The 24,853-nt window shown below is 40.7% G+C and overlaps 1 protein-coding gene and 1 long non-coding RNA gene across 6 annotated transcripts in view; both read left to right on the forward strand.

The window, feature by feature from the left end:
• Window positions 1–21,273, forward strand: part of LOC124851042 — a 52,340-nt gene extending 31,067 nt beyond the window's left edge. The window contains exons 1-6 of one of the 5 annotated variants that reach the window (XM_047338219.1): window positions 7,355–7,438; window positions 8,566–8,898; window positions 9,007–9,273; window positions 9,349–9,393; window positions 20,594–20,679; window positions 21,133–21,273. In XM_047338219.1, coding sequence (XP_047194175.1) covers window positions 7,375–7,438; window positions 8,566–8,898; window positions 9,007–9,273; window positions 9,349–9,393; window positions 20,594–20,679; window positions 21,133–21,246 — 909 coding nt within the window. In that variant the 5' untranslated portion in view covers window positions 7,355–7,374 and the 3' untranslated portion in view covers window positions 21,247–21,273. Of the gene's footprint in view, window positions 1–7,354; window positions 7,439–8,565; window positions 8,899–9,006; window positions 9,274–9,348; window positions 9,394–18,129; window positions 18,514–19,640; window positions 19,977–20,084; window positions 20,355–20,430; window positions 20,461–20,593; window positions 20,680–21,132 lie in introns of those variants that run through there. The other 4 variants (XM_047338221.1, XM_047338217.1, XM_047338218.1 and 1 more) reach the window with 4 other exon arrangements.
• Window positions 15,673–16,759, forward strand: LOC124851214. The gene is made up of 2 exons (XR_007032298.1): window positions 15,673–15,947; window positions 16,103–16,759. It is a non-coding gene; the product is annotated as an uncharacterized LOC124851214 (long non-coding RNA).
• Window positions 21,274–24,853: the final 3,580 nt, after the last annotated feature.

A 24,853-nucleotide genomic window follows, 5' to 3' on the forward strand; every position in this document is an offset into this window, starting at 1 on the left:
CTCTATGCCAACGTCACAATCATACAATAGTAGAGTTACATTTGACATCGATATATTTATATTAGGAATCATTTGTTAGAACTTTCTGCTGTGAAAACAAAGTCACTCGTAATAATGTGATTCTCATTAGATAGAAAAGAAACAAAGGTGGGAACATTCCCAGAGGAAACTGTGATTTAGTTTAAACCACTGCCAAGGCCCGACAGTCTGTAAAGTTTGATATAAAAAGTCACTTTTATCGTGTGGACTGGATTTAACCAGTTTTCAGCCATTTTATTGATTCTTGAAGTTTGTCGTCCAAAAGCTGGAATATTTTATATTGTATCTTCATGTTCTTCTGATCCAGCTGTTATTCTTATACATTACAATGGTGACGTGTTATTTGTAAGAATATTGTACTTTCTTGATTCTTCTTGTTCTGGGTTTGTTCCTCATGGTTGATGCACTTATTGTAAGTCGCTTTGGATAAAAGCATCAGCTCAATGAAATGTAAGGAAATGTAATGTATGATGATATGATATGAATGATTGTATATGAACCAATGTGTTGTAAAAAGCATTTTGCCCAGAGTGCCAGAAGGAGGAGCTGTACGTTAAGTTACTGCTGCAATGTTTAAGTAATAATAATAATCATAAGATGGTATATCTTCATATAGATATCGTACGTTTAGCTTATTGAACCGGCTGTTATAGACATGTTAGTGTTTTATGCTGTGATGTAGATACTGCAGGTTGATACTTCCAGGTTTGAGTTGAGTGACTTTTTAAATGATGTTGATTTATGTTGTGCCATAATGCATCAAACGTGATACCATGAAATGGTGTGCCTTTCGGCATTCAATAAATTTGGTTATCAAAATAAAATATAAAATATAAATATTTTATTATTAATATTAAATAATAACTTTAATTGATTAAAGTTACCTCGGGGCACCACCCTTCAAAGGAAGGGAAAAGATAGCCAATTTATTGATTAAGTCTCATTAAAGTACTAACTACAAATTTGGAACTCTGATTAACAATTAAATTAATAACTATAACCAAAATTACCATATAGATAGTTAGCTAAGTTGAAGGATATGGAGTTCTTGACAGTGTAGAGGTTGGCAAAATTCACTTATGCAACATATATGAAAAAACATTTGTGAAAGAAAAACATTTATTATGAATATAATAAAGTATAAAAACACAAATTACTAACGGTGTACTTACTAAACAAAGATAGGCATGTGAGTCTACATGTGTGTGTGTCTGTGTGAGTCAGCGTGCTTTCAAGATGGCGGCTGGCCACTTTGAAGATAACACCCTTCCCCCCCTATTGGAATCCTTACGACATGTAGCGGGTGTTGTGCAATAGTAGGTAGACTTGATGTTGGCTAATTATTAATAATCATAAAATATGATTATTAAAATAATAAAAAATATTTATTAAAATAATAAAATTATTAATTAAAAACATTAAAGTTGTCAATTAAGAATAATGAAAGAATTAATGAGAAACAATAAAATTATCAATTAAAAAAATACAATTTATAATTATAATTTATCAAACACGGGGCACCACCCTGGTATCAGGGACCAACAATCAATCTGTAAAGATCAGTCTCATAAAATCTCAATATTTACTATTAATGATTGTAAAATGAACAGTGAAGGTTAAAGTTCAAGCACTGGCTATCATGTTCCAGCTGTAGTCACATACATATGCACAAATAATCACAAAATACCAGTTCTTTAAATACAATAGAATTTATTAAAGATAATAACATCAATGTTAATTAATGACTATTATCCTAACAAGAATCCACTATATCAAAGATCACAACACTAGCACTTAACATGATTTATAACACACATGTAATACCTGTGTGTGTGTGTGTATGTGTGTGTGTGTGTGTGTGTGTGTGTGTGTGTGTGTGTGTGTGTGAAGAGAGAGAAAAGGGGGAGTCAAGATGGCGTACGAAGTCACGGGGGATGACGTCGTATTACTGAATTCAAGATGGCGGTTTAACCACGTGATTTGACGTAGGATCGAATTCAAGATGGCGGTCTAACCGCGTTGTTTGACCAACAGGAAATGGAGAACAAAGGAGGCTTTTGTCTATCTCGTGGTTCAAAGTGCCGAATGGCGTCGAGATCCTGTCGCTCTCTAAGTCCCCGGACGGGTATAACACGTGAGTTATGTGGATGCAGGTCGGAGCGTGTGTGCAGGCGGGTTTAGGAGAAAAGAGAGAGAGAGAGAAAAGGAAACATGCAAAGAGTGATCAGAGGAGATCTCAAACACTTTACCACTCGGTACCCAAGCGGACGAACTAAGATCCGTCCAGCTGTGTACCGATCTTTTTGGGTTAAAATCTCCGCAAAATTGGTCTAACGGTAAACAGTGCCTCGATGTGGCGGAACGCAGATTCATCCGTGACACGCTGGCACAAAACAAAGGGACTCGGCGGTCCTACAGAAATATACACTCAAATAATAACACGCTAATGTTTAAACTAGTCTCTGCCCAGACATAAGCCTCTTACTTGTTGCTGGTCCACGGTTCGTTGATGCGCGAGCGGCACGTTCCGGGAAGACAAGTGAATTGTGTTCGTGGCCTCTAGAACAGCTGATTCGCGCGGTGGCAGCGGGGATTGAGCTGGGCCGGATAGGAGAGAATTCGTCTCGTTCTCCTGGGCGAATGTGTCCTGCCCTTCGTGGCGAATGGTTCTTGCTCTTTGTGGCGAATTCACGTGCCCTTCTGCAGGTATGAACAGCTGAGGAGCAGCTGTAGTTGTGGATCCGGAAAAAGTCTGGGGAACTCGGCCGGCGAGTGAAAGACTTTAGGGCGGTTGTTTCAAAATAAAGCTCAGGTAAAAAAGGGAAGTTCACAAAAATATAAGGGAATGAACTTAAGGTAAAAATCAAAATACAAACGTTTGGATTGGTTGCTCCCTTTAAGTGTCTGGATCATCTGGAGGAACTGGGAGAGGTTCTGGTCCTATCTTCAGCGCACGGGAAAAAGCAATGAATTGAGGGGGTTCTCTGTATTTATTACCTGAGAAATGTCCGCCTTCATCCCGGGCTCTTAGCCAATGGAAGGCCCGAGTTTGAACTCGGGCGTGTTAAAAAAACATGGAGGCCCCAAAAGCATTCTGGGGGTTTTGGCCTCATGTTAGAGACAAACTCTAGTCAGGCTTCTCAAATGTGTTGTAGGCCTCTCCTTTGTCCTGGGCTCGATCCCAACACGGGGGTCCGAGCTAAGTAGGTGAAGAGTTATGCGTGTGTCTGTGTGTGTGCCAAATAAGAGAAAGTTGCTAGATGCATGCACGGAAGGACTGAAGAGCATAACTAACATTAACTTTCTCAACAACTTGTAACCACAATATCACAACACCACAAATCAAACTTATAAACATCACACAGAATCGAATAAACAGTCTTGCTTAGCCTAGTATAATTATTAAGCCCAGTTGTGTTACCCGTCCGTGGAAAGGGGAAAAAGAGTTGCTGTGCAGTTCTCAGTCCTGTGAAGTCGTCGGCTGGTTTGTGTGGCTCCTTAGTGATTCTGTTGAGCTGTGCAGCTCAGTTGCTGGCTGAAGTTTTCCAGCAGGACATCGAGTCGCTGCTTGAAGGGTTGGTAGAGCTTGGAGTGCGAGGAGGTTTCCTTGGTGAGATGAGCTGGAAGCTGCACCTTTGTACTCCTCTCGAAGAGTTGGATGGGAAGAGAAGATGTGAGCTGGAGAAGAGGCTCGACAGCCTTCCCTCCTGTGGAAGGATTGTAGGAAGAGGAAGAAAATAGGGGGAACAGGCCTTATATTGGCCCGGTGACCTCACAGGTCATGGGGTCCAGAGTGACCAATGGGAGTTGAAACCTGTGTCCCTGGGGGGGGGTTTCACACCTCTGTGTGACGTTGATGCCCCCTGGGAGACTGAGTTCGGGAGGCTCTGGTTTTCTCAGACAAAGGACATGTGCTCAAGGCTTTGACTACCATACAGGCCGAAGTGTGGTCTCCCAAAATCATGTCCCAACATTTACATGCAACAAGATGAACCTTCCCCGTCAGTCAATATCAGTATTTATAACAATATTTAGTGCTTTTATTAAAAGGTTCCACATCTCTGAGCCTGTGTGTGTTTTATTGTGACAGGTGTTTGCACCGTTCACCTCGGCCCCTCACTAACGCTCAGGACTCAGGCCTCTTGCTGTTCCGTGCATCTCTCTGCTCTGCGGCACGGCGCTCGACTGGATCTCAACCAGCTCAGTCACAGGAAACTTACTTTCATACAGTCATTGAAGTTTCAGCCCAATAATCTGAAAGAAAAAGGTCAAAATGAAGCAGAAAATAGGAAGAAATGAGGAAAGCAATTCCCCTGTAATCCTCAGAGAGACAAACTGATACCAGAGTAATAATTATACTGAACACAGTTCTGTGAAACTTACTCTTGATCTGTGGAGTGTTTCTATTATGAAGTTTGTCTCTTGTATTTTGGAATTCCTGGATCCGCCCTGTCCGGCTCCGCCCGAAACTGACTCAGTTCTTTCTGGACTCATGTTTCATGCTTCCACCAGGTTTTTTTTACTCCTGCTGAAAAACAAAGAAACTGTCAGAGGCACAAACCAACTCTTTGGTGGAAGTAAGACATGTTTGTGGTTGTTTAGTTAATGAGCAGTAGATGGTAGCAGTGGACAGAGCAGAATAACTTGAAGGTGTAATATTAACCCCCAATAATAATTAATAATTAATACATTTTTATCATACTTCCTTATCAACATTTGTATTTGTTGTGTTCTGTGAAGCACATTGAACGACACTAACCTGATGAAAGGTGCTATACAGATGATTGATTGATTGATTGATTGATTGATTGATTGATTGATTGATTGATTGACTGATTGATTGATTGACTGATTGTATATCCTACAGATCCGGGGTGGTGATGATGCAGTGACCTACAGCACTGTGGAAGCTCCTCCTCTTCTACTGGACCCTCAGCTGATCCCAGCAGCCATGGAGAGCTTCGTCCCGGTGATTCCTCCACGGAGCAGCAGTGAAGACAGGGTGAGAGGACTGAGTCTGTGGGACAATGAAATCAAAAGCCGGTTTATTTCCGTCCTTAAAGTGTCTGTAACAGACATTTAAATTGTCAAAGTAAACAAAGTGACTCCTTGTGTCTGTAATTTACCTCGAGATGCTGTTTCCTTCTTCCTTCTCAGGTCCCAGTTAAAGATGGTGGTGAAGGTGATGAAGGTGACCTACAGCACTGGTTCTCAAACTCTTTTCAACAATGTTCCCCTTTGAAATATGTTTTCAGCCAAGTGCAACACAGCATCAGTATCAATGTATCTCACCAAAGCAATAAGCTGTGTCTTTCCACTGACGTCTGTCCATTCATCCAGCTGCAGTGAAAATGCTTCAGCAAGTTTTACACAACTTCATCAACAATGTCTGTTCCCATCGTTTCTATTCTGCAGCAACGGTGTCATTTGACAAAGGCCCAGTTTAGAACTGATCTGCTGTGTTTGTGTCCAGCATCGTCTCGTCAGTACAGCAGCGGCTGGAAGTAGCAGGTCCTCAGCTGTGGTGAAAGGCCTTTTGGCTTCAGCATGAGAAGCCTCCAGTGCTTTGGCTGATGTTGTGGAGACTTTTCACATCGTTTCTTGTGAAACTATGAAGTCAGACTGTTTCTTCTTGAGAAACTCTGGTGTCTTACCGACATGACACTGATGTTTGTGCTGAGATGTCGCTGCAGCTGCGCTGGCTTCATGCAACTGTTTGCTAACTTTTCCTCACAGAAAATGCACAATGCTTTGGGCGGATTGCAGCTCGTCCAAGTAAATCCCATTAAAACATATTCTTCATGATACTGGCGACATTGTGTTGGCTCTGTTTTCACTTTCTTGTTCACTTCCTTCTCCTTGTTTTCAGCTGCGTTGCTTCACGTTTCAACCACGAATCCATGTTTGTTGATTTCGTTGTTCAGAACTGAAACTGGCTTCATCACAGTGAACAAACGTCGTCATGAACGTAACTTGGAAACGATAACATTGAAAATAGGAATATTTACCATGAAATGTGGTTTATTGAACTGACTTTTACATTTTTATTGAACTAATAATTATGTTACATTTTAAAAATAAATTTCAAGTACCCCATGCAGTACTCCAAAGTGTCCCTAGGGGTACTAGCACCCCCATTTGAGAATCACTGACCTACAGCAGTGTGAAGTTTTCTTCTTCTGCTGGAGCCTCCAGTGACGTCCACGCCACCGTCAACAAGCCCAAACCAAACAGAGACCACAGCACCTGAGAGACATTTACCTGCTTTGTGTCTTCACTCATCCCAGAAGACCAAGAATAAAGCCAGAGTACACCGACGGTTTGATCGGCAGTTATTTATCCATACATGAACCAACATTTACTTGAATCTCTGCTGTATCTGTTTTCTTTTAACATTTCATTTCCACGATAATGTTCAGGAGTTCATGTGAAACCCTTTCTGTCCAGAGGGGGCGGCTGTAAGGGAACTAGTTGTGCAACGTGAGAAACAGGAACCTCACGTTCATGTCACTGTTTCTCCTGAATTCATGTGATAAATGATATATTTTTTTTGTAGTGTTTATTATTTACTTTATAACCAGACCCAAGGTCAGATTCTTGTTGAGTTTAATGCTGATTTTGTTGTATCTTTGTTTGTGTGTTAACAACAGATTTAATTATAAAGACTGGATACATTTCTTTCTTCATTTCTTTCTCTCTTTCTTAATCAATGAGTAGGAAGTGGGTGCAGCTTCTCGTTTCTACTGAAGAAACCGTGATGCTCGTCACACTGAATGATGTGTTCATGTAGTTTCAGACACAGTGAAGTTAAAGATGTGACCACATGTGACAACGACTCTGAGACATGACGGACGGCTACATTTACTTTATTGGTCCTCAGGCAAACTAAGTTCAATCCACAGCTGGAAACCACAGAATCACATTTGATTCACGTTAACATTTTGAAGCCCAAGTCAATAATGTTAATAGAGAATAATGTTAACAGAAATTCAAGCTCGACCACCTGTAAAATATAAAAGTCCAGATGTGAAGTTGCTCCAGAGGTGACGTGTGTCTCCTTTATTTGGACTGAATCTACTGATATTTGCATCACTCATGTGAATGAGTGACAAGTGTCTAAATCTAAAAGTCGCCTGCTGCACATTAGTTCATCGTAAAATATTCACACAGTCTCTGGTCGACGGGGGAAAGTCGGTGCTGATGGATATTTTCTCTACATGCAACTAGCACATGACGACAGAGGAGACGTGTCACTGAGGGAAGTGATCAACAGGAAGTAAACGCCACATTTCACTTTTTACTAAGAACTGAGAAGCAGAAAGAGAAAGAAGAAGAATGGATGAAATCAAACGGATTAAAATGTCTTTACATCTGCTACTGGTGCTGATTCCGTTTACAGGTAAGAATAAATACACTTACAAAACTTTATCAGTGTGAATAATAAGAATAATACCAGATTGTCTGTTTGCTTTTAAAAGTGAAGAGTTTCACTGATGTGTTGTGGCACAAGTCTGGCACGTTCAGGGACTGATATTTATGAGTACTCTGATATTGTAGTTGTGTATATTTGTGTACTGGATCATTCCTCGTATTTCAATCTGCTGTGTATTGCTCTCTGTCTAATTGTGGTTATTTGCTCTAGTTTGAGTCACCTGCTCCGTCTACTGTGATAATGAGCTGATGATGTCACTTCTTCAGTCTCGTTCTTCCTTTGCTTTACTTCTACTTTGTCCCCTGATGAAGGCCAGTGTGCTGCAACATGTAGTTGCTTTGTTATGCCTCTGAGCCAACGACCTTCAGGAACACTTTGAGGGAATTCCTTCAAATGTGGGACAAACATTCAGTTTAACACAAGGATGAACTGATTAGACTTTAGTCGTCCAAGGTCAAGGTCAAGATCGCTGTGACTTTACAAAGCACATGTTTTGCCTTGTGAACGCGATATCTCCGTTACACCTCCAGGAATCTGTGTAAAGTTGGTACAAACGTTCTCTTGGACACAAAGATTAACTGAGTTGATTTTGGAGGTCAAAGGTCAAGTTCACTGTGACCTCACAAAACCCTCTCTCCCTCATGAACATGTTGTCGAGAGAATCATTTCCAGTTTGGCACCAATGTTCCCATTAACTCACGGTTTAACTGGTTGGATTTGGTGGTTAAAGGTCAAGGTTTCAGGTTTTTGGCCTCTCGCACATCTCAAGTCTGAATTTCTTCAAATTCTGACCGGTTGTCTCCTCGAATGAAAACTTAACGGATTCGATTTTAGTGATCAAGTGTCAGAGTGACCTCATGAGTCTGAAACAAATGTACGTAGACTGGAACTGGACTGGTTGGCTGAGGCATTCAAATGCAGGGAGATAACTGTAGTTGATGTTTTTCAGGTTTATCTTGTCAGTCATGCTCCATTTGGTCTTAATTTACAAAGTTATGTCTAAAAGAATCCTCACATTCAGAAGTGTATGAAAATATGAGTCTTTTTCTAGGTTTAGTTTAATTGTTGCTGTCTCTCTCTCATTTCCTCCACAGTGCTCGCTGCCCAATATTCCTCCATCATCGTCAGAGCTGGAGCTGAAGTCACTTTGCCTTGTGGCAATGTGAGAGATGATCATGTGAACTGTGGAGCTACTTCCTGGTTCTTCGTTGATTCGGTGGTGACTGGATCAGTAAACCTGTTTGTAAACAGGCAGCTAGACACATCTGTGATTTCCAAATCTAAAGCAGACAGACTACGTCTTGCTGCAAACTGTTCTCTGGTTATTAGGGAGGTCACAGCTGAAGATGCTGGTCAATACACCTGCAGACAGTTTGACCCGACACAACCATATGAAGATCATCTGGTTTATCTCTCTGTTGTCAACGGTGAGTAAAAGAGTCTCTTCATAAAAACATTATGATAATTCTGATCATTCTGATGGACATAGTTTCACTCATATTATCTTTCTCTCACAATATCTGGATCATCACCAGTGACTGAGCAGAAGAGAACTGATGAGGTGACGTTGAGCTGCTCTGTGTCGCCATATGGAAGCTGCAGTGAAGTGAAGTGGCTGTTTATGAATATAGATGTGACTGAAGACAACACTGAACTGAAGACATCACAGTCTTCCTGCTCGGCCACTGTGAGCTTCAATAAATCCCATTTTGTTCACAAGATGAAGAACTATAGCTCATTAACATGTAAAGTGAAGGATGGTTACAAAGAGGAAAAGTTTGCCTTCATTCCTCCGTCATCAGGTGAGAAAACACAGAACACGATGAACTGCTCCTGATCCAATGAATTCCATTTGTTAATACATTTCTTTTCTTAAGAAGGAAAGAACAAACCAGCTCCAGGAAACAATGAGATGACAACAGGTACTGAATATTCACTGCACCTCTCATTCATCTCTGTGCTGTGCGTGTTGATGGATTTAATGTTAACAACATGTGTAGATACAGGAAGTTGGACTGAACAGAAAACTAAAGCTCTTGTCATTCTGTTGACAGCTTGGTGGTGGTACATCGTCTGCCAGTTGTGGGTTTTGCCACAATCGTAATAATGGTTGTGATTCTCATCAGATGGAGAAGAAACAAAGGTGAGAACATTCACAGATGAAACTAAAATGTTGCTTATAGAGTTTATACCTCCGCCAAGGCCTGATAGTCTTATGAAACCACATTTGAATTCCAAATCTGGATTTGTATTTGGATCGGCACCAAATTTCACACACTCACAAATATCAGTCCTCTAAATATACCAGATTGTTTTCATCAGGGTTCATGAAATCAATGAAAAATCTCACAAAGTTAAAGCGAGTGAAAATAAAACCTCCTGGAACTGCAACTCATCTTGTTTGTGTGTGATCCTGCCAACTATAGACACACAAATAAACGCAGATGAAAACATAACCTTCTCGGCGGAGAAGAAAGGTTTTGATGAACCTGATTCTTCCCTCTCTCGAGGCCAACTCTTCTGTTTCTGTCGACTCAGGAACAAAACACAGACGGATAAAAACACGGTCAGTTACAAAGATGAAAATAACTGTTACAACTTCTCAGAAGCAGCGTTTCTGGACGCTGGTTTTCATATTCTACAGCTAAAGTAAAAAAAGCATCAGAGGAGATAAACTTGTCTTATGTTCATATAAACCAGACAATGCTCAGTTTTTATTTATCTTGTGATAATGCAATGTCGTCATGATGTCATCACAAGTTATACATTTTGATGTAAAATTTATTGAACAGAAAAGGTTAAGTCAGTATGAATCCATATAAGTGAACATGTGGTGTCTTCATGGTGTAGGTTGACCCTGCAGATGATGTGGCCTACGCCTCCATCAGCTACTCCCCTTACAGCGTGGTCCAGGTAAACTCCTCTGTTCAGAAAGAACTGTAATAGTGGAAAACAAATGTTTTCATAAGTGGAAACATAAAAACATCATTTGATGTCTGTCACTTGTTTTGATACATGTTGTTATGCTGTGATGGTTTTGTTAGCACTGCATTCGGTTATTTCACTTTTTAATAATTATTTGCGTTGTGTTGTCTCTCTGTCACTATGGTAACCGTGCTACATCCTGACCTGCGGTGTAATACATCCTATTCTGTCTTTGTTTAAATCCATTTTTATCATACTTCCTTATCAACATTTGTATTTGTTGTGTTCTGTGAAGCACATTGAACTACACTAACCTGATGAAAGGTGCTATACAGACTGATTGATTGATTGATTGATTGATTGATTGTATATCCTACAGATCCAGGGTGGTGATGATGCAGTGATCTACAGCACTGTGGAAGCCTCTCCTCTTCTACTGACCCTCAGCTGATCCCAGCAGCCTCTATGCCAACGTCACAATCATACAATAGTAGAGTTACATTTGACATCGATATATTTATATTAGGAATCATTTGCTACAACTTTCTGCTGTGAAAACAAAGTCACTCGTAATAATGTGATTCTCATTAGATAGAAAAGAAACAAAGGTGGGAACATTCCCAGAGGAAACTGTGATTTAGTTTAAACCACTGCCAAGGCCCGACAGTCTGTAACGTTTGATATAAAAGTCACTTTTATCATGTGGACTGGTTTTAACCAGTTTTCAGCCATTTTATTGATTCTTGAAGTTTGTCGTCCAAAACCTGGAATATTTTATACTGTATCTTCATGTTCTTCTGATCCAGCTGTTATTCTTATACATTACAATGGTGACGTGTTATTTGTAAGAAAATTGTACTTTCTTGATTCTTCTTGTTCTGGGTTTGTTCCTCATGGTTGATGCACTTATTCTAAGTCGCTTTGGATAAAAGCGTCAGCTCAATGAAATGTAAGGAAATGTAATGTATGATGATATGATATGAATGATTGTATATGAAACAATGTGTTGTAAAAAGCGTTTTGCCCAGAGTGCCAGAAGGGGGAGCTGTACGTTAGGTTACTGCTGCAATGTTTAAGTAATAATAATAATCATAAGATGGTATATCTTCATATAGATATCGTACGTTTAGCTTAATGAACCGGCTGTTATAGACATGTTAGTGTTTTATGCTGTGATGTAGATACTGCAGGTTGATACTTCCAGGTTTGAGTTGAGTGACTTTTTAAATGATGTTGATTTATGTTGTGCAATAATGCATCAAACGTGATACCATGAAATGGTGTGCCTTTCGCATTCAATAAATTTGGTTATCAAAATAAAATATAAAATATGAATATTTTATTATTAATATTAAATAATAACTTTAATTGATTAAAGTTACCTCGGGGCACCACCCTTCAAAGGAAGGGAAAAGATAGCCAATTTATTGATTAAGTCTCATTAAAGTACTAACTACAAATTTGGAACTCTGATTAACAATTAAATTAATAACTATAACCAAAATTACCATATAGATAGTTAGCTAAGTTGAAGGATATGGAGTTCTTGACAGTGTAGAGGTTGGCAAAATTCACTTATGCAACATTAATGAAAAAACATTTGTGAAAGAAAAACATTTATTATGAATATAATAAAGTATAAAAACACAAATTACTAACGGTGTAATTACTAAACAAAGATAGGCATGTGAGTCTACATGTGTGTGTCTTTGTGAGTCAGCGTGCTTTCAAAATGGCGGCTGGCCACTTTGAAGATAACACCCTTCCCCCCCTATTGGAATCCTTACGACATGTAGCGGGTGTTGTGCAATAGTAGGTAGACTTGATGTTGGCTAATTATTAATATAATAAAATATGATTATTAAAATAATAATAAATATTTATTAAAATAATAATATTATTAATTAAAAACAATAAAGTTATCAATTAAGAATAATGAAATAATTAATGAGAAACAATAAAATTATCAATTAAGAATAATACAATTTGTAATTATAATTGATCAAAGACGGGGCACCACCCTGGTATCAGGGACCAACAATCAATCTGTAAAGATCAGTCTCATAAAATCTCAATATTTACTATTAATGATTGTAAAATGAACAGTGAAGGTTTAAGTTCAAACACTGGCTATCATGTTCCAGCTGTAGTCACATACATATGCACAAATAATCACAAAATACCAGTTCTTTAAATACAATAGAATTTATTAAAGATAATAACATCAATGTTAATTAATGACTATTATCCTAACAAGAATCCACTATATCAAGATCACAACACTAGCACTTAACACGATTTATAAACACACATGTAATACCTATGTGTGTGTGTGTGTGTGTGTGTGTGTGTGTGTGTGCGTGCGTGCGTGTGTGTGAGAGAGAGAGAGAGAAGGGGAGTCAAGATGGCGTCGAAGTCACGGGGATGACGTCAGACTATTGAATTCAAGATGGCGGTCTAGCCACGTGATTTGACGTAGTATCAATTCAAGATGGCGGTCTAACCGCGTTGTTTGATCAACAGGAAATGGAGAACAAAGGGAGGCTTTTGTCTATCTCGTGGTTCAAAGTGCCGAATGGCGTCGAGATGCGATCGCACTCTCTAAGTCCCCGGACGGGTATAACACGTGAGTTATGTGGATGCAGGTCGGAACGTGTGTGCAGGCGGGTTTAGGAGAAAAGAGAGAGAGAGAAAAGGAAACATGCAAAGAGTGATCAGAGGAGATCTCAAACACTTTACCACTCGGTAACCAAGCGGACGAACTAAGATCCGTCCAGCTGTGTACCGATCTTTTAGTGGGTTAAAATCTCCGCAAAATTGGTCTAACGTTAAACGGTGCCGCGATGAGACCGTAAACGCAGATTCGTCATGACACGCTGGCACAAAACAAAGGGAATCGGCGGTCCTACAGAAATATACACTCAAATAATAACACGATAATGTTTAAACTAGTCTCTGCCCAGACATAAGCCTCTTACTTGTTGCTGGTCCACGGTTCGTTGATGCGCGAGCGGGCGTTCGGGAAGACAAATGAATTGTGTTCGTGGCCTATAGGACAGCTGATTCGCGCTGTGCAGCGGGGATTGAGCTGGGCCGGATAGGAGAGAATCTGCCTCGCTCTCCTGGGCGGATGTGTCCTGCCCTTCGTGGCGAATGGTTCTTGCTTTTGGTGGCGAATTCACGTGCCCTTCTGCAGGTATGAACAGCTGAGGAGCAGCTGTAGTTGTGGATCCGAAAAAGTCTGGGGAACTCGGCGGCAAGTGAAAGACTTTAGGGCGGTTGTTTCAAAATAAAGCTCAGGTAAAAAAGGGAAGTTCACAAAAATATAAGGGAATGAACTTAAGGTAAAAATCAAAATACAAACGTTTGGATTGGTTGCTCCCTTTAAGTGTCTGGATCATCTGGAGGAACTGGGAGAGGTTCTGGTCCTGTCTTCAGCGCACGGGAAAAAGCAATGAATTGAGGGGGTTCTCTGTATTTATTACCTGAGAAATGTCCGGCCTTCATCCCGGGCTCTTAGACGGGAAGGCCCGAGTTTGAACTCGGCGGCGGTTAAAAAAACATGGAGGCCCCAAAAGCATTCTGGGGGTTTTGGCCTCATGTTAGAGACAAACTCTAGTCAGGCTTCTCAAATGTGTTGTAGGCCTCTCCTTTGTCCTGGGCTCGATCCCAACACGGGGGTCCGAGCTAAGTAGGTGAAGAGTTATGCGTGTGTCTGTGTGTGTGCCAAATAAGAGAAAGTTGCTAGATGCATGCACGGAAGGACTGAAGAGCATAACTAACATTAACTTTCTCAACAACTTGTAACCACAATATCACAACACCACAAATCAAACTTATAAACATCACACAGAATCGAATAAACAGTCTTGCTTAGCCTAGTATAATTATTAAGCCCAGTTGTGTTAACCGTCCGTGGAAAGGGGAAAAAGAGTTGCTGTGCAGTTCGCAGTCCTGTGAAGTCGTCGGCTGGTTTGTGTGGCTCCCGCCTTAGTGATTCTGTTGAGCTGTGCAGCTCAGTTGCTGGTTGAAGTTTTCCAGCAGGACATCGAGTCGCTGCTTGAAGGGTTGGTAGAGCTTGGAGTACGAGGAGGTTTCCTTGGTGAGATGAGCTGGAAGCTGCACCTTTGTGCTCCTCTCGAAGAGTTGGATGGGAAGAGAAGATGTGAGCTGGAGAAGATGTGAGCTGGAGAAGAGGCTCGACAGCCTTCCCTCCTGTGGAAGGATTGTAGGAAGAGGAAGAAAATAGGGGGAACAGGCCTTATATTGGCCCGGTGACCTCACAGGTCATGGGGTCCAGAGTGACCAATGGGAGTTGAAACCTGTGTCCCTGGGGGGGGGTTTCACACCTCTGTGTGACGTTGATGCCCCCTGGGAGACTGAGTTCGGGAGGCTCTTGTTTTCTCCAGACAAAGGACATGTGCTCAAGGCTTTTGACGACCATACAGGCCGAAGTGTGGTCTCCCAAAAATTGTCCCAACATTTACATGCAACAAGATGAACCTTCCCCACCTCAGTCAATATCAGTATTTATAACAATATTTAGTGCTTTTATTAAAAGGGATGTCCTGCAGGTTCCACATCTCTGAGCCTGTGTGTGTTTTATTGTGACAGGTGTTTGCACCGTTCACCTCGGCCCCCTCACTAACGCTCAGGACTCAGGCCTCTTGCTGTTCCGTGCATCTCTCTGCTCTGCGGCACGACGCTCGACTGGATCTCAACCAGCTCAGTCACAGGAAACTTACTTTCATACAGTCATTGAAGTTTCAGCCCAATAATCTGAAAGAAAAAGGTCAAAATGAAGCAGAAAATAGGAAGAAATGAGGAAAGCAATTCCCCTGTAATCCTCAGAGAGACAAACTGATACCAGAGTAATAATTATACTGAACACAGTTCTGTGAAACTTACTCTTGATCTGTGGAGTGTTTCTATTATGAAGTTTGTCTCTTGTATTTTGGAATTCCTGGATCCGCCCCTTTGTCCGGCTCCGCCCGAAACTGACTCAGTTCTTTCTGGACTCATGTTTCATGCTTCCACCAGGTTTTTTTTACTCCTGCTGAAAAACAAAGAAACTGTCAGAGGCACAAACCAACTCTTTGGTGGAAGTAAGACATGTTTGTGGTTGTTTAGTTAATGAGCAGTAGATGGTAGCAGTGGACAGAGCAGAATAACTTGAAGGTGTAATATTAACCCCCAATAATAATTAATAATTAATACATTTTTATCATACTTCCTTATCAACATTTGTATTTGTTGTGTTCTGTGAAGCACATTGAACGACACTAACCTGATGAAAGGTGCTATACAGATGATTGATTGATTGATTGATTGATTGATTGATTGATGGACTGATTGATTGATTGATTGATTGATTGATTGACTGATTGATTGATTGACTGATTGTATATCCTACAGATCCGGGGTGGTGATGATGCAGTGACCTACAGCACTGTGGAAGCTCCCTCCTCTTCTACTGGACCCTCAGCTGATCCCAGCAGCCATGGAGAGACTCGTCCCGGTGATTCCTCCACGGAGCAGCAGTGAAGACAGGGTGAGAGGACTGAGTCTGTGGGACAATGCAATCAAAAGCCGGTTTATTTCCGTCCTTAAAGTGTCTGTAACAGACATTTAATTTGTCAAAGTAAACAAACTGACTCCTTGTGTCTGTAATTTACCTCGAGATGCTGTTTCCTTCTTCCTTCTCAGGTCCCAGTTAAAGATGGTGGTGAAGGTGATGCAGTGACCTACAGCACTGGTTCTCAAACTCTTTTCAACAATGTTCCCCCTTTGAAATATGTTTTCAGCCAAGTGCAACACAGCATCAGTATCAATGTATCTCACCAAAGCAATAAGCTGTGTCTTTCCACTGACGTCTGTCCATTCATCCAGCTGCAGTGAAAATGCTTCAGCAGGTTTTTGCACAACTTCATCAACAATGTCTGTTCCCATCGTTTCTATTCTGCAGCAACGGTGTCATTTGACAAAGGCCCAGTTTAGAACTGATCTGCTGTGTTTGTGTCCAGCATCGTCTCGTCAGTACAGCAGCGGCTGGAAGTAGCAGGTCCTCAGCTGTGGTGAAAGGCCTTTTGGCTTCAGCATGAGAAGCCTCCAGTGCTTTGGCTGATGTTGTGGAGACTTTTCACATCGTTTCTTGTGAAACTATGAAGTCAGACTGTTTCTTCTTGAGAAACTCTGGTGTCTTACCGACATGACACTGATGTTTTGTGCTGAGATGTCGCTGCAGCTGCGCTGGCTTCATGCAACTGTTTGCTAACTTTTCCTCACAGAAAATGCACAATGCTTTGGGCCGATTGCAGCTCGTCGAAGTAAATCCCATTAAAACATATTCTTCATGATACTGGCGACATTGTGTTGGCTCTGTTTTCACTTTCTTGTTCACTTCCTTCTCCTTGTTTTCAGCTGCGTTGCTGCTACGTTTCAACCACGAATCCATGTTTGTTGATTTCGTTGTTCAGAACTGAAACTGGCTTCATCACAGTGAACAAACGTCGTCATGAACGTAACTTGGGAAACGATAACATTGAAAATAGGAATATTTACTATGAAATGTGGTTTATTGAACTGACTTTACATTTTTATTGAACTAATAATTATGTTACATTTAAAAATAAATTTCAAGTACCCCATGCAGTACTCCAAAGTGTCCTTAGGGTACTAGGCCCCCATTTGAGAATCACTGACCTACAGCAGTGTGAAGTTTTCTTCTTCTGCTGGAGCCTCCAGTGACGTCCACGCTACCGTCAACAAGCCCAAACCAAACAGAGACCACAGCACCTGAGAGACATTTACCTGCTTTGTGTCTTCACTCATCCCAGAAGACCAAGAATAAAGCCAGAGTACACCGACGGTTTGATCGGCAGTTATTTATCCATACATGAACCAACATTTACTTGAATCTCTGCTGTATCTGTTTTCTTTTAACATTTCATTTCCACGATAATGTTCAGGAGTTCATGTGAAACCCTTTCTGTCCAGAGGGGGCTGTAAGGGAACTAGTTGTGCAACGTGAGAAACAGGAACCTCACGTTCATGTCACTGTTTCTCCTGAATTCATGTGATAAATGATATATTTTCTTTTTAGAGTTTATTATTTACTTTATAACCAGACCCAAGGTCAGATTCTTGTTGAGTTTAATGCTGATTTTGTTGTATCTTTGTTTGTGTGTTAACAACAGATTTCATTATAAAGACTGGATACATTTCTTTCTTCATTTCTTTCTCTCTTTCTTAATCAATGAGTAGGAAGTGGGTGCAGCTTCTCGTTTCTACTGAAGAAACCGTGATGCTCGTCACACTGAATGATGTGTTCATGTAGTTTCAGACACAGTGAAGTTAAAGATGTGACCACATGTGACAACGACTCTGAGACATGACGGACGGTTACTTATTCATTTACTTTATTGGTCCTCAGGCAAACTAAGTTCAATCCACAGCTGGAAACCACAGAATCACGTTTGATTCACGTTAACATTTTGAAGCCCAAGTCAATAATGTTAATAAATCTGATTACAGAAAAATCCTCCATGCACATGTGACCTGAACAAATGGTTAAATAGCTCTTGGCTCCATGTGTTTGAATATGAACCTGAATAAGTTACATTAATTCAGTAACTTCAAGATAAGTTTGCAAGTTGTTATTGTTTTTTTAACACAGGAATAAAACCATAAACATGTGACAGAAATTCAAGCTCGACCACCTGTAAAATATAAAAGTCCAGATGTGAAGTTGCTCCAGAGGTGACGTGTGTCGTCCTTTATTTGGACTGAATCTACTGATATTTGCATCACTCATGTGAATGAGTGACAAGTGTCTAAATCTAAAAGTCGCCTGCTGCACATTAGTTCATCGTAAAATATTCACACAGTCTCTGGTCGACGGGGGAAAGTCGGTGCTGATGGATATTTTCTCTACATGCAACTAGCACATGACGACAGAGGAGACGTGTCACTGAGGGGAAGTGATCAACAGGAAGTAAACGCCACATTGCACTTTTTACTAAGAACCGAGAAGCAGAAAAGAGAAAGAAGAAGAATGGATGAAATCAAACGGATTAAAATGTCTTTACATCTGCTACTGGTGCTGATTCCGTTTACAGGTAAGAATAAATACACTTACAAAACTTTATCAGTGTGAATAATAAGAATAATACCAGATTGTCTGTGTTTGCTTTTAAAAGTGAAGAGTTTCACTGATGTGTTGTGGCACAAGTCTGGCACATTCAGGGGACTGATATTTATGAGTACTCTGATATTGTAGTTGTGTATATTTGTGTTCTGGATCATTCCTCATATTTCAATCTGCTGTGTATTGCTCTCTGTCTAATTGTGGTTATTTGCTCTAGTTTGAGTCACCTGCTCCGTCTACTGTGATAATGAGCTGATGATGTCACTTCTTCAGTCTCGTTCTTCCTTTGCTTTACTTCTACTTTGTCCCCTGATGAAGGCCAGTGTGCTGCAACATGTAGTTGCTTTGTTATGCCTCTGAGCCAACGACCTTCAGGAACACTTTGAGGGGAATTCCTTCAAATGTGGGACAAACATTCAGTTTAACACAAGGATGAACTGATTAGACTTTGGTCGTCCAAGGTCAAGATCGCTGTGACTTTACAAAGCACATGTTTTGCCTTGTGAACGCGATATCTCCGTTACACCTCCAGGGAATCTGTGTAAAGTTGGTACAAACGTTCTCTTGGACACAAAGATTAACTGAGTTGATTTTGGAGGTCAAAGGTCAAGTTCACTGTGACCTCACAAAACCCTCTTTCCCTCATGAACATGTTATTGAGAGAATCATTTCCAGTTTGACACCAATGTTCCCTTTAACTCACGGTTTAACTGGTTGGATTTGGTGGTTAAAGGTCAAGGTTTCAGGTTTTTGGCCTCTCGCACATCTCAAGTCTGAATTTCTTCAAATTCTGACCAGTTGTCTCCTCGAATGAAAACTTAACTGATTAGATTTCAGTGATCAAGTGTCAGAGTGACCTCATGAGTCTGGAAACAAATGTACGTAGACTGGAACTGGACTGGTTGGCTGAGGCATTCAAACGCCGGGAGATAACTGTAGTTGATGTTTTGCAGGTTTATCTTGTCAGTCATGCTCCATTTGGTCTTAATTTACAAAGTTATGTCTAAAAGAATCCTCACATTCAGAAGTGTATGAAAATATGAGTCTTTTTCTTGGTTTAGTTTAATTGTTGCTGTCTCTCTCTCATTTCCTCCACAGTGCTCGCTGCCCAAGATTCCTTCATCATCGTCAGAGCTGGAGCTGAAGTCACTTTGCCTTGTGACAATGTGAGAGATGATCATGTGAACTGTGGAGCTACTTCCTGGTTCTTCAGTGATTCAAAGTGGACTAGATCAATAGACCTGTTTGTAAACAGGCAGCTCAACACATCTCTGATTTCCAAATCTAAAGCAGACAGACTACGTCTTGCTGCAAACTGTTCTCTGGTTATTAGGGAGGTCACAGCTGAAGATGCTGGTCAATACAACTGCATACAGTCTGACCTGACAACACAACCATATAAAGATCATGTGGTTTTTATCTCTGTTGTCAACGGTGAGTAAAAGAGTCTCTTCATAAAAACATTATGATAATTCTGATCATTCTGATGGACATAGTTTCACTCATGTTATCTTTCTCTCACAATATCTCGATCATCACCAGTGACTGAGCAGAAGAGAACTGATGAGGTGACGTTGAGCTGCTCTGTGTCGACATATAGAAGGTGTGGACTCACAGTGAAGTGGCTGTATATGAATAAAGATGTGAGTGAAGACAACACTGAACTGAAGACATCACAGTCTTCCTGCTCGGCCAATGTGAGCTTCAATAAATCCCATTCTGTTTACAAGATGAAGAACTATAGCTCATTAACATGTAAAGTGAGGGATCGTTACAAAGAGGAAAAGTTTGCCTTCATTCCTCCGTCATCAGGTGAGAAAACACAGAACACGATGAACTGCTCCTGATCCAATAAATTCCATTTGTTAATACATTTATTTTTCTTAAGAAGGAAAGAAGAAACCAGCTCCAGGAACAGGTACTGAATATTCACTGCACCTCTCATTCATCTCTGTGCTGCTGCGTGTTGATGGATTTAATGTTAACAACATGTGTAAATACAGGAAGTTGGACTGAACAGAAAACTAAAGCTCTTGTCATTCTGTTGACAGATTGGTGGTGGTACATTCGTCTGGTTGTGGGTTTTGCCACAATCGTAATAATGGTTGTGATTCTCATCAGATGGAGAAGAAACAAGGTGAGAACATTCACAGATGAAACTAAAATGTCACTTATAGAGTTTATACCTCCGCCAAGTTTTTATTTATCTTGTAATAACGCCATGAAATAATGATGTCATCATAAGTTCTAAAGTTTTAATGTGAAAGTTAAAGTTATGGATGTTTCTTTGTGTTTTGATACATGTTGTTATGCTGTGATGGTTTTGTTAGCACTGCATTAGGTCATTTACTTTTTAATAATTATTTGCATTGTGTTGTCTCTCTGTCACTATGGTAACCGTGCTACATCCTGACCTGGTGTAATACATCCTATTCTGTCTTTGTTTAAATCCATTTTTATCACACTTCCTTATCAACATTTGTATTTGTTGTGTTCTGTGGAACACATTGAACTACACTAACCTGATGAAAGTTGCTATACAGATGATTGATTGATTGATTGATTGATTGATTGATTGTATATCCTACAGTTCCAGGGTGGTGATGATGCAGTGACCTTCAGCACTGTGGAAGCTCACTCCTCTTCTACTGGACCCTCAGCTGATCCCAGCAGCCTCTATGCCAACGTCACAATCATACAATAGTAGAGTTACATTTGACATCGATATATTTATATTCGAATCATTTGTTACAACTTTCTGCTGTGAAAACAAAGTCACTCGTAATAATGTGATTCTCATTAGATAGAAAAGAAACAAAGGTGGGAACATTCCCAGAGGAAACTGTGATTTAGTTTAAACCACTGCCAAGGCCCGACAGTCTGTAACGTTTGATATAAAAAGTCACTTTTATCGTGTGGACTGGATTTAACCAGTTTTCAGCCATTTTATTGATTCTTGAAGTTTGTCGTCCAAAAGCTGGAATATTTTATACTGTATCTTCATGTTCTTCTGATCCAGCTGTTATTCTTATACATTACAATGGTGACGTGTTATTTGTAAGAAAATTGTACTTTCTTGATTCTTCTTGTTCTGGGTTTGTTCCTCATGGTTGATGCACTTATTGTAAGTCGCTTTGGATAAAAGCGTCAGCTCAATGAAATGTAAGGAAATGTAATGTATGATGATATGATATGAATGATTGTATATGAAACAATGTGTTGTAAAAAGCGTTTTGCCCAGAGTGCCAGAAGGGGGAGCTGTACGTTAAGTTACTGCTGCAATGTTTAAGTAATAATAATAATCCTAAGATGGTATATCTTCATATAGATATCGTACGTTCAGCTTAATGAGCCGGCTGTTATAGACATGTTAGTGTTTTATGCTGTGATGTAGATACTGCAGGTTGATACTTCCAGGTTTGAGTTGAGTGACTTTTTAAATGATGTTGATTTATGTTGTGCAATAATGCATCAAACGTGATACCATGAAATGGTGTGCCTTTCGGCATTCAATAAATTTGGTTATCAAAATAAAATATAAAATATAAATATTTTATTATTAATATTAAATAATAACTTTAATTGATTAAAGTTACCTCGGGGCACCACCCTTCAAAGGAAGGGAAAATATAGCCAATTTATTGATTAAGTCTCATTAAAGTACTAACTACAAATTTGGAACTCTGATTAACAATTAAATTAATAACTATAACCAAAATTACCATATAGATAGTTAGCTAAGTTGAAGGATATGGAGTTCTTGACAGTGTAGAGGTTGGCAAAATTCACTTATGCAACATTAATGAAAAACATTTGTGAAAGAAAAACATTTATTATGAATATAATAAAGTATAAAAACACAAATTACTAACGGTGTAATTACTAAACAAAGATATCAGGGTATCAGGGACCAACAATCAATCTGTAAAGATCAGTCTCATAAAATCTCAATATTTACTATTAATGATTGTAAAATGAACAGTGAAGGTTTAAGTTCAAACACTGGCTATCATGTTCCAGATGTAGTCACATACATATGCACAAATAATCACAAAATACCAGTACTTTAAATACAATAGAATTTATTAAAGATAATAACATCAATGTTAATTCATGACTATTATCCTAACAAGAATCCACTATATCAAAGATCACAACACTAGCACTTAACACGATTTATAACACCTATTTGTGTGTGTGTGTGTGTGTGTGTGTGTGTGTGTGTGTGTGTGTGTGTGTGTGTGAGAAAAGGGGGAGTCAAGATGGCGTACGAAGTCACGGGGGATGACGTCGTATTACTGAATTCAAGATGGAGGTCTAACCACGTGATTTGACGTAGTATCGAATTCAAGATGGCGGTCTAACCGCGTTGTTTGACCAACAGGAAATGGAGAACAAAGGGAGGCTTTTGTCTATCTCGTGGTTCAAAGTGCCGAATGGCGTCGAGATGCGATCGCACTCTCTAAGTCCCCGGACGGGTATAACACGTGAGTTATGTGGATGCAGGTCGGAACGTGTGTGCAGGCGGGTTTAGGAGAAAGAGAGAGAAAAGGAAACATGCAAGAGTGATCAGAGGAGATCTCAAACACTTTACCACTCGGTACCCAAGCGGACGAACTAAGATCCGTCCAGCTGTGTCCGATCTTTTAGTGGGTTAAAATCTCCGCAAAATTGGTCTAACGGTAAACAGTGCCTCGATGTGGCCGGAAACGCAGATTCGTCATGACACGCTGGCCAAAACAAAGGGACTCGGCGGTCCTACAGAAATATACACTCAAATAATAACACGCTAATGTTTAAACTAGTCTCTGCCCAGACATAAGCCTCTTACTTGTTGCTGGTCCACGGTTCGTTGATGCGCGGCCACGTTCCGGGAAGACAAATGAATTGTGTTCGTGGCTTCTAGAACAGCTGATTCGCGCGGTGGCAGCGGGGATTGAGCTGGGCCGGATAGGAGAGATTCGTCTCGTTCTCCTGGGCGAATGTGTCCTGCCCTTCGTGGCGAATGGTTCTTGCTCTGTGGCGAATTCACGTGCCCTTCTGCAGGTATGAACAGCTGAGGAGCAGCTGTAGTTGTGGATCCGGAAAAAGTCTGGGGAACTCGGCCGGCGAGTGAAAGACTTTGCCGCGGTTGTTTCAAAAATAAAGCTCAGGTAAAAAAGGGAAGTTCACAAAAATAAAAGGGAATGAACTTAAGGTAAAAATCAAAATACAAACGTTTGGATTGGTTGCTCCCTTTAAGTGTCTGGATCATCTGGAGGAACTGGGAGAGGTTCTGGTCCTGTCTTCAGCGCACGGGAAAAAGCAATGAATTGAGGGGGTTCTCTGTATTTATTACCTGAGAAATGTCCGGCCTCCCTCCAGGGGCTCTTAGCCAATGGAAGGCCCGAGTTTGAACTCGGGCGGTTAAAAACATGGAGGCCCCAAAAGCATTCTGGGGGTTTTGGCCTCATGTTAGAGACGAACTCTAGTCAGGCTTCTCAAATGTGTTGTAGGCCTCTCCTTTGTCCTGGGCTCGATCCCAACACGGGGGTCCGAGCTAAGTAGGTGAAGAGTTATGCGTGTGTCTGTGTGTGTGCCAAATTAGAGAAAGTTGCTAGATGCATGCACGGAAGGACTGAAGAGCATAACTAACATTAACTTTCTCAACAACTTGTAACCACAATATCACAACACCACAAATCAAACTTATAAACATCACACAGAATCGAATAAACAGTCTTGCTTAGCCTAGTATAATTATTAAGCCCAGTTGTGTTACCCGTCCGTGGAAAGGGGAAAAAGAGTTGCTGTGCAGTTCGCAGTCCTGTGAAGTCGTCTTGCTGGTTTGTGTGGCTCCCACCTTAGTGATTCTGTTGAGCTGTGCAGCTCAGTTGCTGGTTGAAGTTTTCCAGCAGGACATCGAGTCGCTGCTTGAAGGGTTGGTAGAGCTTGGAGTGCGAGGAGGTTTCCTTGGTGAGATGAGCTGGAAGCTGCACCTTTGTGCTCCTCTCGAAGAGTTGGATGGGAAGAGAAGATGTGAGCTGGAGAAGATGTGAACTGGAGAAGAGGCTCGACAGCCTTCCCTCCTGTGGAAGGATCGTAGGAAGAGGAAGAAAATAGGGGGAACAGGCCTTATATTGGCCCGGTGACCCCACAGGTCATGGGCTCCAGAGTGACCAATGGGAGTTGAAACCTGTGTCCCTGGGGGTCTGTGTGACGTTGGTGCCACCTGGGAGACTGAGTTCGGGAGGCTCTGGTTTTCTAATGTGCTCAAGGCTTTTGACTACCATACAGGCCGAAGTGTGGTCTCCCAAAAACAATGTCCCAAC

Source organism: Hippoglossus stenolepis, chromosome 20, assembly GCF_022539355.2.
Source record: "Hippoglossus stenolepis isolate QCI-W04-F060 chromosome 20, HSTE1.2, whole genome shotgun sequence".
Taxonomy (NCBI): Eukaryota; Metazoa; Chordata; class Actinopteri; order Pleuronectiformes; family Pleuronectidae; genus Hippoglossus; species Hippoglossus stenolepis.